The following is a 12,852-nucleotide window of genomic DNA, read 5'->3' on the forward strand; positions in this document are numbered from 1 at the left end:
GACAATCTAACTTTTTATGATATCTACTTAGGTATTGATCTTAATTGATTCTTATGTCTCTGGGTAGTCACTTATTAGTGCTGAATGGCTGTGAGCCCATTTCAGGAGCAATAGCTACCGTGCCTTAATAAGTAATCATTTACTGTAAGTCTCTATAAATCGTCACATAAAACAAAAGACAGAATGGGCCATGTAAATACTCATGATAAAAAATGATTGAAACCTGTGCTAAGACTTTCTAAAAAAAGCTAATTTTGAGTGTAAATATGTAGAAACTAGACAAAGAGCCCGTTTTGACAACGTAAGATGAAACGGGCATGAGTTTGTGTCAGCAGTGTATGAAGAACAAATGATAAGTAACGAAGAAGTTGTTTTGTAATGATTGTAGTCCGCTTTACTCATTACTGTACAGGCTTGTACTGTTAGTTGATGAATTTTCCAGGCCTATAGTATAGATAGAGTATAATATCGAATGATGAATGTTCCAGTACAATATGGAATAGTAATAAGAATAAGCACCACAAACCTGATATAGGTGTATTGAATGAATGCGTAATTGAATCAGAATGCCTAATTAGGCCTCGAGCTGTAGTCGAAATCGCCTTTCAGGCGTCTAGAGCTTTAATCGAAGCCGCCTTTCTCTTTGAATTTTTGCGGCCGTAAATCCGCTGCCTACCGCGATGTTGGGGTTGGATGTCGGTCGAAGTCGCCTTTCTCTTTGAATTTTCGCGGCCGTAAATCCGCCGCCTGCCGCGATGTCGGTCTAGTAAGGTTTTTTTGGGCAGCTGTGCAGAAGGCGACTGCGCATTCGGCTTCGGACGGATGTGAGTGAGTGAGTGAGTGAGTGAGTGAGTGAGTGAGTGAGTGAGTGAGTGAGTGAGTGAGTGAGTGAGTGAGTGAGTGAGTGAGTGAGTGAGTGAGTGAGGAGGCTGGCAAATTATGTATTAAGATACTAACTAAATGATTGATTAGATATACAGTGGATTCAGAAAGTTTTCATTCCACGTCACTTTCTACACACTTCAATGTGTTGTAAATTTAATTTTAAATGGCTAAATTTGCCATTCTTGCTCATCAATCTGCACTCAATAATCCATAATGACAAAACATGTTTTCAGAGAGACTGCAAATCTCTCTATTATAATAAAAAAATCTTGGGAAGAGAAACAAGACATGACTTTCTCAGAGAGACACTTTCATGTCCCACGAGATGAGATTTTGTGCCAAGAGATTTAACCACGGCCGGGGCCAAAAATAAAAGACAAAGAGTAGATGCCAAGTAGATAAGTAGAACGTCATAAAGAATTCAAAAACATTGGAGCGATACACATGCAGAACAGGTTAGAGATAATGGAAGTACAAAAATTCAAAAGTCAAAAAAAAATGATAGTAAAGATCGCATTAGCGCAAACAAATGGAAATTACAGTATTTACGTGTGTACCATGCGCACATTTTTTCCCGAAAATTAGCATTAGAAAATCAGGTGTGTGTCATACATGAGGAATTTTTTTCTGTAATGTTTACTTCTTCTGCTTGGGCTCTCTCTCTCGCCGCTCATGCTCTCTCTCTCGCTCACTCGCGCTCTCTCTCACTCGCTCACTCGCACTCTCTCTCTCTCTCTCTCTCTCTCTCTCTCGTGTGCTCTTTCTCTCTTGTGCTCGCGCTCTCTCTCTTGCTCGCTCACATGCACTCTCTCTCTCTCTCTCTCTCTCTCTCGCTCGCGCGACGGAAGAAAGAAAAACTTTCATCATGCAACAAAAACAGAAGGGCATTTCACGGAAAACGTGCCCTAAACACTTCCTATACAATCACATCGCGCATCATACACGGGGCAAAATGGTTTTCGCGATTTTCTTTGTAAAAATTAGGGTGCATGTCTTACATGAGGGCGCGTGGTACACGTGTTAAAACGGTATTAATCAATGAAATAATGGAACAGCGACATTGAATATATTATTCGGATTTAAACTTTAAGTCGGAGACTTGTAGATCATCTAATTTGTGTTGCCATCACGGAACAGTAGTGTTTCTTCCCAATGAAGAGGCGTATCCACAAGAATTAAAAGATTTGTTGTTTGGTGAAAATGAAATCCCGCGAAAGAAAATTTCAAGCCCCACGAGACTTTATGCAAAGAGATTTGGAAAACTCCTGCCCATTTCTAAAACATCTACAACCACACACATGGTTCAATCATTTCTCATTTGTGTGAATGCTATTGTTAGACACAGTTCGTGTAGAGAGAAAGAAATGATATTCACTCACAGGCAGTTATACGTTGTGTTGTCACGATGTAATTCCAAACACGGAATCAAAATTCAATGCGATATTGATGAAAAGGTAAAAGTGAAAAGAGATTGAATATATGGACATAGGTGATATGAAAGAAGTATATAGATATTGTTTGGTTTTAAACTTTAAGTCGGAGACTTGTAGATCGTCTAATTCATGTTGTAGTGTTTCTTCCCAATTAAGAGGCCTGTCCACGAGAATTAAAAGTTCTGTTGTTTGGTGAAAGTGAAATCCACATGCGCAAGCGGCAGAGACGTGAAGTTGCTGGCACATAGCGCAGGCATGGGGTTTGGTGAGCGAAGCGAGGGGAATGAAGCCCCTTAGTTTATTCAAAATCAAAAATTGAAATCTCCCATTCATCTAAATATTCAGACCCTTTGTTGTGCCACTCCAAACTGTGGTCAGGTGGCTCCTGTTTGCTTTAATTCTCCTTGAGATGGGTCTAGAACTTGATTGGATTCTACCTGTGGCGAACTGATTTGATTAGACATTGTTTAGAAATGTACATGTGTATGAGTGTGTATAGAAGGTCCCACAATTCACACTACAGGTTAAGATAAACAATTACCGGTCCTCAATATCCACAGAGGCAAGAGGGAAGAGTTGTATTAGCATTGCTGCTAATAGAAGCCACCATTATGCTGGAAGGTGAAGTGTTTGAGGAGGTTGACCGCATCACTTACCTTGACAGCATTGTTGACAAATGGAGAGGGCAGGTCCTGACATCATATATCCAAGGACCTGTCTATAGCAATTACAATCAAAATCTACTTTGCAAAGCCTTGACATGGACGACTACTGTTTCCACCACTAAGAAAACACTTTCGGATCCTTCAGATACATTGGGCTTGATACCATTAGCAACTAAGAACTGTGGCAGTGAACAAGACAAGGGCCAGTGAAGGAAGGAACTGGAATCTCCAGTGGATGGAGAAGAGGATGGAGGTGGATAGTCCACACCCTTCACAAACCACCTTCTAACATCACCAGACAAACCATTACATGGAACCTCCAGTGAGACAGGAAAAGAGGCTGGCCAAGAAACTCTTGGTGGCATTACATGGAGTGTTATGGTTCATCTAGGGTCCCTTCTCCCCACTCGGCGGGAGTTCAAATGCCTATTTTATCAGTGTTTTATTATTTTTTTTTATGTTTAAGTTTCTACTGTGTTCCATGTGTCTTGTGGGTGGCTCCCCAAGAGGCGGGGCCACCTGCCCATCAGCGCAAGGGACTGCTCTTAGCCTATAAATGCGAAGGAAAACCCACAGTCCCTTGCAGTTCATTGAATATGTTTGTGGTGTGGTGAGTTCTCTGGTGTTTATTCTGTGCTTTCATGATTTACTGGATTTTTGACCTTTAGCTGTTTTCTGATCCTTCTCTGATTTGTGTTTCAGGACTTGTTTACATCTGGATTGCCTTTGCCTTTTCAGGCGACTCCTATTTGCCCCTTCTGCTACATGAAGCTTTATTTTGTAACAGAGCATTTCTGTGACAATTTAATATTTTTATTTACAAAGATACCAGATTTGCCCTTGTTCTGCCTAGCTGGGGTTTGACAGTTTTCTTCTCTTTAATTGGTACTTTGAGTAATTTTTGTACAATGTGTGCTTAAGCACTCTCAAGGTCAAAACACTAAGAGGATAGGGTACACCTAGGGGCAGCTGGAGTGACTGGTTCAGGCCCAAGGTGTGTGGAGAACTCTGTGAATGGTCTATAAAGATGGACAGAGAAAGCTAAAAAAGTGATTTATGCTTACTGTGATGAGCCTGTGTGTTTACTGACACTAGCAATTAGGGTTAAGGGTCAACTTCTCATCTGATTCACGCCCTTTAGGGATACATACTTAGCTTCAGGTGGATGACCTGCTCTGAAATGCATATACCATGGCTGCTAGTGTGCAACTCATTGCTGGAGGTTCCCAAGGGTAAGTATTGCAGGGTGCTGTGGCGAGTACCAGGTAGTCGGGCTGGGAGGTGTAATAGAGCATTTCACATCAACATAAAAGTAAAGAACCATGAGGCTAGAAGAGTGTCATTTGTGGATAAACTAGCAGAACAGGAGAAAACCATGATTAAACAGTTTCACATATTTTCTTCTTGTTTGTTATATGTTGTATTATTGCATAACTTGCTGCTACTGTATTATTATGCGCTTATGCATATTGTGCTTCAACACTATATTGAATTGAATTTATATTCCAAAATGCCAAATGTGCGTTGTCATGCATGTGTGTCAGAGGCTCTTTCAAGGTATGTAATTACCTGCTAGGATGAGAGGGGGCGCTATCACTGCCACTATCTTATCCTTTTCTCCCTGCAGCACAGAGAAACCACCCAGTGAGGTCACCTAACTCCACCCCTTCCAGTTCCCTGACCATAAGAACACTGGCTGCCCTGAAGGAAGCGTCATTTTGGCAAGAGTTACCTGCTGGACGGAGCTCCCTTGCAAACTGTCCCTATTACATGGCTAGAGACGAACTTGATAATTCTTGTTGCAAGTACAAGGGCAATAACACCTAACGAGCGTTTTCTTTTTGTTTGGACTTTCTGTTTATTAAATGGGATAACCTGGTTGGTGCCCCAGATTTTCTTCAGCAAGCCTGTCATTCCAGTTTTCGTCCCCAGCGTATACAGGACAATGACATTTTTTCTTGCATGTCTCCGAAGACAAGTGACAGAACAGTGGTATGTGGTTCTGAATGAACCTGATCACTTGCCTAATGGATACATAGCAGGATATACCATGGAGAATTCAGAAACCCACCCACCAAGCCCAGAAGAAAACAACCACAATTTATACAACTAGTTAAACTGGTGCACATCTTAAAATGTGTGAGAATACTGGAGCTCCTGAAGAAACCTTTCATAAACAAAACAAGAGTGTATAACAGAAAATCATATGGGCTTTTGACTCTCATAATAATTAGTGAGGCTTTAAAATATTGATAGTGGTGCCTTTAACATATAAAGCCAACTAGTAGGCAGAAAATCAGAGGACAATAATATGTACTTGATTTTTTGTGTCGTTTTATGCCTTATGCTTGATGGATAAGGATGAATAAAAAGCTGTGGTTATCACTGGATGTCAGTGAGCAAGTCAGACAATTCACTTAAATGACATTTTGATGGACATTGCAATTAATTCTATTTCTAAAATTAGTTATGGAAAATTAACCGTTCCCCATCAAAGCATCTTGGTGCTCAATAAAAGAGCTTTTGCTGAATGTTGGGTTCTCAAAATGGATGGATGATTTGATTAAAGTGCTTTCTTTAATCACATGGCTACCCTGAAGTGCTGAATTCTTATTGACATTTGGCATCTCTAAATGTATGACTAGCCATGGAAAAAATATAGCAAAATAAAGCCCAGGCAGCTCGCTCTATCCTGTTAAATACCATTATTATTATATTATATTATTATTAGAAGCATCCTGAGGCTCTTTCAGCATGATAAAAGTAAATAAACGTGTTGTTATTATTATTATTATTATTATTATTGTTGTTGTTGTTGTTGTTGTTGTTGTTGCTGTTAATGCTATTCATCCATTTTCTAAGTCATTCATTCAGTTCATGTTCAGTTCATGTTTGTTGGGGTTATTATTTTATTCTTATTTTAATTATCATTCCCCCAACCATTTACTTAACTCACTTATTCCACATTTCAGGACTATCCGTGTTGTTTCAGACAGAGGACTAGAGCTACAGTAACTTTCTATGAATTGCAAGTTCATTGCAGAATAAGTTCATGCAAGCACACACAATCCTATTTAGTCCAATTTAGACTGGTCTGCCAACCTAACCCACATTTCTTTAGGATGTCCATCTGTCTCGAGATTATTGGCACACTATTGGGGCTAGAACCTTGATCATGATCTTAATCTAAATATTAGGTGCAGGTAACCTGGTTGAAAGGTTTAATGACGCATCTGAAGAAGCATAGGGAGAGTGGGTAAAGTTCACACAGGCAGAGATCAGTCTGTAGTTTGACCCTGGGCTGATCTGTAGGACAGTAGTAATAACCACTGAATCATTGTGAATCCATTTATTGTTATATACACATACATTATTATCCATCCATCCATCCATTGTCTCCCGCTTATCCGAGGTCGGGTCGCGGGGGCAGCAGCTTGAGCAGAGATGCCCAGACTTCCCTCTCCCCGGCCACTTCTTCTAGCTCTTCCGGGAGAATCCCGAGGCGTTCCCAGGCCAGCCGGGAGACATAGTCCCTCCAGCATGTCCTGGGTCTTCCCCGGGGCCTCCTCCCGGTTGGACGTGCCCGGAACACCTCACCAGGGAGGCGTCCAGGAGGTATCCTTATCAAATGCCCGAGCCACCTCATCTGACTCCTCTCGATGTGGAGGAGCAGCAGTTCTACTCTGAGCCCCTCCCGGATGACTGAGCTTCTCACCCTATCTTTAAGGGAGAGCCCAGACACCTTGCAGAGGAAACTCATTTCAGCCACTTGTATTCGCGATCTCGTTCTTTCAGTCACTACCCACAGCTCATGACCATTGGTGAGGGTAGGAACATAGATCGACTGGTAAATTGAGAGCTTTGCCTTACGGCTCAGCTCCTTTTTCACCACGACAGACCGATGCAGAGCCCTCATCACTGCGGACGCCGCACCGATCCGCCTGTCGATCTCACGCTCCATTCTTCCCTCACTCGTGAACAAGACCCCGAGATACTTGAACTCCTCCACTTGAGGCAGGATCTCGCTCCCAACCATGAGAGGGCACTCCACCCTTTTCCGGCTGAGGACCATGGTCTCGGATTTGGAGGTGCTGATTCCCATCCCAGCCGCTTCACACTCAGCTGCGAACCAATCCAGAGAGAGCTGAAGATCACGGCCTGATGAAGCAAACAGGACAACATCATCTGCAAAAAGCAGTGACCCAATCCTGAGTCCACCAAACCGGACCCCCTCAACGCCCTGGCTGTGCCTAGAAATTCTGTCCATAAAAGTTGAACAGAATTGGTGACAAAGGGCAGTCCTGGCGGAGTCCAACTCTCACTGGAAACGGGTTCGACTTACTGCCTGACTCTGACACTGGTTGTACAGGGACCAAACAGCCCTTATCAGGGGGTCCGGTACCCCATACTCCCGGAGCACCCCCCCACAGGATTCCTCAAGGGACACGGTCGAAATGCCTTTTCCAAGTCCACAAAACACATGTAGACTGGTTGGGTGAACTCCCATGCACCCTCCAGGACTCTGCTAAGGGTGTAGAGCTGGTCCACTGTTCCGCGACCAGGACGAAAACCATACTGTTCCTCCTGAATCCGAGGTTCAACTGTTCTCCTCCTCGAACCGCCACCTTATCGTGGTGGAGGGGTTTGCATGTCCCAGTGATCCTAGGAGCTCTGTTGTCCAGGGCTTTATGCCCCTGGTAGAGCCACCCAAGGCAAAGTGGTCCTAGGTGAGGGATGAGACAAAATGCGGTTCAAAACAACCTCCTATGATTAATAAAAACTTTGGATGACGTTTTCCCTTGCCCGGACGCGGGTCACTGGGGCCTCACTCTGGAGCCAGGCCTGGAGGTGGGGTTCGATGGCGAGCGCCTGGTGGCCGGGCTTGCACCCATGGGGCTCGGCTGGGCACAGCCCGAAGAGGCAACGTGGGTCCCCCTTTCCATGGGCTCACCACCTATGGGAGGGGGCCAAGGAGGTCGGGTGCAGTGTGAGTTGGATGGTGGCCGAAGGCGGGGACCTTGGCGGTCTGATCCTCGGCTACAGAAGCTGGCTCTTGGGACGTGGAATGTCACCTCTCTGAAGGGGAAGGAGCCTGAGCTTGTGCGTGAGGTTGAGAGGTTCCAGCTAGATATAGTCGGCTCACCTCGACGCACAGCTTGGACTCTGGATCAATAAGTGGATAAAACAATACAATAAACTTTTTTGCCTCTGCCCACTAGTAAAGTGGCCACCAGGTTGTCACTACCTAAATTATTTTGAATCTGCAGAACAAATTGGGTCATAAGGTTTCAATTAAGTCTAAGATCAATTAGTTTGTTAGTTCAACCATTAGCCCCACGAGTTCGCCAGTAATTGTGTGACAGATGGACAGACATTATCACTTTTTATACATGGATAATTATTATTATTATTATTATTATTACAGGTCTTCAAAATTTGATATTGGTAGATAAAACTAAACTCATCTCATGATTTGCTACAAGAAAAATCAAGTTACTTATAAAGAGAAAAGAAATGAAGTCCTCTTTATTAGTGTGTCTCAAATAATGTCAAGATTTGAACTGAATTTGAAAAGCACATCTGACTCTTGTGGCTGTGTGTATCACTGATGCAGAATATAAGTTGCAATATTTTTTCTTATTATTACACATATTCATATTGTTCCATTTATTCATCCATTATCAAACCTGATTAATTCTGTTTAGGGCTTGAGCACTAGTATTATTATTATTAATACTAAAACGAAACTTACCACTGCCTATTCATCATCACATTTTTTATTCCCCTTTAGAAGCACAAAAATCAGCCTTTGATTAGTACTGAATTATTTAAAAAAATGAGTTCATTTTCTTGCATCAGTTGACATCATTATTTTGCATGACCCACACAAACTGTTCTGTATGGCATGTGTGACCTTTCAGCAAAAATCTATTAAGAGAAAATCTCCAAAGCCTGCTCTTACCGTCTGCGATGAAGTGTTCAGGCACATGAAGAGTCACCTTCACAGTGAGAGGACAGGACAGTTGACTGCCAAACACTACTGCCAGGATGCAGGTAGTCACGGTGATTAATGTCAGAGTGTTTTTATGCACAGGGCTTCGTGGAGAACCTAGCCGAAAAGAAAAGACAGAGAACATGTTATATACACTTACACAGACATTGTTACTGGTTTCCAGTTTCAGACTGAAGTATATTAATAAGATACGTAAAGTTTAGACCAATTGGCAAGAGACTTCCAAGGTCAGAAGCTTTTTATTAGGATGGTACAGGCCTTGGTTATGTGCTGGTATCAAGGAAGAAATCCACACTGGCAACCTTTCTAAATGCCATTGTATTAAGACAAGGGATGGCAGGGGTGGTAAGTAAGCCCTGTCAGAGTTGAGGGTGCCAAGAAGGTGACTTCTCCTCCTGGGCTAAGGTCATTGGTAGAGACCCTCAGGTGTCTGTCCTGGGTGTGATTTATATTAATGATATACACTGCAGCATAGTTAGTAAACTTGTAAAGTGTGCGGATGATAATACAATTTGAGGAACAGCAGACTCTGTGGAGGCATCTAAAACAATTCCAAAAGATCTGGACAAGCTTTAGAGCCAGGTGAACACTTGGAAAATACAGTTTAACACAATGACAAGTGCTGCACATGGGCAGAAGGAATATCAGTCAGTCATTCTCCAACCTGTTAAATCCTAACACAGGATCACTGGTGTCTGCTGGAGCTAGTCCCAGCCAGCACAGGGTGCAAGGCAGGAACAAATCGCGGGCAGGGCGCCAGCCCACCGCAGGGCACACGCACACACACACACACTAGGGATAATTTAGGATCGCCAATGCACCTAATCTGCATATCTTTGGACTGTGGGAGGGAACCGGAGCACCCAGAGGAAACCCATGCAGACATGGGGAGAACATACATACTCCACGCAGGAAGGACCCGGGAAGCGAACCCAGGTCTCCTAACTGTGAGGCAGCAGCGCTACCACTGTGCCACCCCAAAAGGAATGTAAATTCTAAATACAGTACAAGATGGGAGACACTGTTTCATAGGAAGCAAAGGATTTAGGGGTTTATGTTAACATAACATTTTCATCATCTAAACAATGTGCCAGAGCAGTTAAAAAGGCAAATGAAACATTAGGTCATATCATAAAGACTGCTGAACATAAATTGAGAGACGTTATGCTCAAACTATTTAATGCACTAATTTGACTGCATGTAAAGTACTGTGTGCAGTTCTGGTCACCACAGTACAAGAAAGACATAGCAGCACATGAAGCTGTGCAGGGGTGAGCAACCAAGTGCATCATGGGACTTAAGGCCATGTCCTACTGTGACAGACTCCAAGAATAAAAACCTATTTAGTTTCAAGCAGAGGAAATTGTGTGGGGACCTATTAATAATAATACATTTTGTTTACATACATTTCCCAGTAAAAAGATCATCAAAGTCATCAAAGGTATTGATAAATTATATCCAGCAAAATACTTTTAACTAAAACGTGAATCATTTACTCAAGGACACCAGTGGAAATTAAGGGGAAGTGCATTTAGGTCTGATGCCAGGAAGCACTTCTTTATGGAAAGCAATGTGAGAATCTCGAACAAACTACCCAGACACGGAGTTGAAACAGAAACAATGACAACCATGATGAAATATCTGGATGACATATTGGGGTAGCTAAGCTATTAGCTACACATACAAGCTTGACGGATTAAGTGATATCCTTTCATTTGTCAAATTTCTTATGTTCTTATTATGTAACATTAATTCATGCAAGCAAGGTTTTATTATATACACATTTTGTATACTGTAAACAAGGTTCTACTCTATATATGTACAGTATGTATATGTATAGTAGTGTACAGTAGAATCTCACTTACATGAATTAAAATTACAGAACATAAAATATTTACACGTGAGTGTCAGTAGGCTTTGTACCCTAGGAACCAAGTTACCCAAACATTTTAGCAATTATTTACCTCTCTGATGCTGATCTTTCTGATCATAAAATAGGTCATTACGATAGCAATTGATGAGAAGAATTCATAATTAATTGCAGAATTATGGAATTTGAGAGTTCCTCTAGAGTGCATCTTTCTCCATCCATCCATTATCCAACCCACTATATCCTAACTACAGGGTCACGGGGGTCTGCTGGAGCCAATCCTAGCCAACACAGGGCGCAAGGCAGGAAACAAAACCCGGGCAGGGTGCCAGCCCACTGCAGGATGCACACACAAACACACACACACACACCCAGCACACATTAGGGACAATTTAGAATCGCTACCCACTGCGCTTTCTCTTTCGCTCAAAAACTAATCAGCACATCTCATAACACTGCACAACAATTTTTTTGAAAAGTTTTTGCTGATTGTGACAGGTACCTACTGGGTATGGACAATTATAGTTTTGGTTTTACTGCATCATGTAGGAACTCTGAGAAATAGACATTTATATGTTTACTGACAATAACGTATTTAGTCACGTTTATGTTTTGCATAAGCTATTAAATTCAACAGAATTAAAAGTGTTTTGCTCCTGATTTTCTTTTGTATTCAATGTCTGGGGCATCACGTTGTAGTGTCCAACTGTAGTCAGCAAGCATTGACGAATTCCAGTTGCCCTGGTATCGTCTCTCCATCGTAGCAATGTCCTGGTGAAACAATTCACCGTGTTCATCACTGACAGCACCGAGAAGTCCAAGTGTGAGTGGAGGAAATGAATCTTGAGTGACATGTTGCACTTCATTGTCTTGTATGCTTTGAGAAGTTTGTCTACCAGCTGAATGTAGTTTGGGGCTCTGTAATTGCCCAGAAAATTGTCAACAACGTCTTTGAAGGCTTTCCAGGCAATTTGTTTCCGGCCCAATTAACAGATCTTCAAACCGCTGGTCACTCATAACATGTCTGATCTGGGGGCCAACAAAAATGCCCTCTTTGATCTTGGCTTAAAGTCTTAAATAATGAAAACCTTCACCTTCCTTGTTCAGTGCTTTCACGAAATTCTTCATGAGTCCCAGTTTTATATGAAGAGGAGGCAAAAATATCTTTGCCGGGTCAACAAGCGATTCATGTGTCACATTTTTCTGTCTTGGAACTAACTTTTTATGGAGTGGCCAGTTCTGACGAGAATAGCGCGACTCTTTGGCACGGCTGTCTCATTCACAGATGAAACAACAGTACTTTGTATAGCCGAGCTGCACTCCTAGTAACAGAGCAACGACTTTAAAATCTCCACAGATATTCCAGTTATACCTGCTATACTGGACGTGCTTCAGCAACAGTTCCATATTCTCATACGTTTCTTTCATGTGTGTTGCATAACCAACAGGTACTGAAGGATAAATGTTGCCATTGTGTAGCAGACCAGCTTTCAGGCTTAACACTGACGAATCAATGAAGAGACGCCACTCTTCTGGGTTGTGATCAGAACCCAAGGCCGAAAACAATCCTTCAATGTCTCAACAGAAACAGAGACTGTCGACTTGTGCAAAAAATTGGGTTATATCATGATGTCGGCCTCGAAACACAGACATTTTCGTACATGGTGACAGCAAACACCATTCCTGCAGTCTCGAACCCAGCATCTCTGACCAAATCATTCAATTCTGACTGTGTTATCAGATGTGGATCGCCTGATGAGCACGGCTCAAAATCCGGGTCAATGTCACAGTCAGTACCCTGCTTTGCAGTTTCTTCACTGGTTCGTCTAAGGTCCAATCCTCTGGTGGTTTCGGAATTGGAAGTTTGTCGTCATGTGGCACGGGTCTCATTGCTGAAGGCAGATTAGGATATTCAAATGACTTCTTGTTTTTGGCAGAGAAACCAGAAACATTAGTCAAACAGAAGTAACAGTCCGTCACATGGTC

The 12,852-nt window shown here is 42.4% G+C and overlaps 1 protein-coding gene across 3 annotated transcripts in view; it reads right to left on the bottom strand.

The window, feature by feature from the left end:
- The window catches only part of LOC114657387 (astrotactin-2-like), a 2,479,169-nt gene that overhangs the window by 1,341,107 nt on the left and 1,125,210 nt on the right, over positions 1-12,852 (bottom strand). For all 3 annotated transcript variants that reach the window (XM_028809185.2, XM_051931934.1, XM_028809183.2), the window contains one exon: positions 8,946-9,092. In XM_028809185.2, coding sequence (XP_028665018.1) covers positions 8,946-9,092 — 147 coding nt within the window. The remainder of the gene's footprint in view (positions 1-8,945; positions 9,093-12,852) is intronic.

The sequence above is a fragment of the Erpetoichthys calabaricus genome, chromosome 9, assembly GCF_900747795.2.
Source record: "Erpetoichthys calabaricus chromosome 9, fErpCal1.3, whole genome shotgun sequence".
Lineage (NCBI taxonomy): Eukaryota > Metazoa > Chordata > Cladistia > Polypteriformes > Polypteridae > Erpetoichthys > Erpetoichthys calabaricus.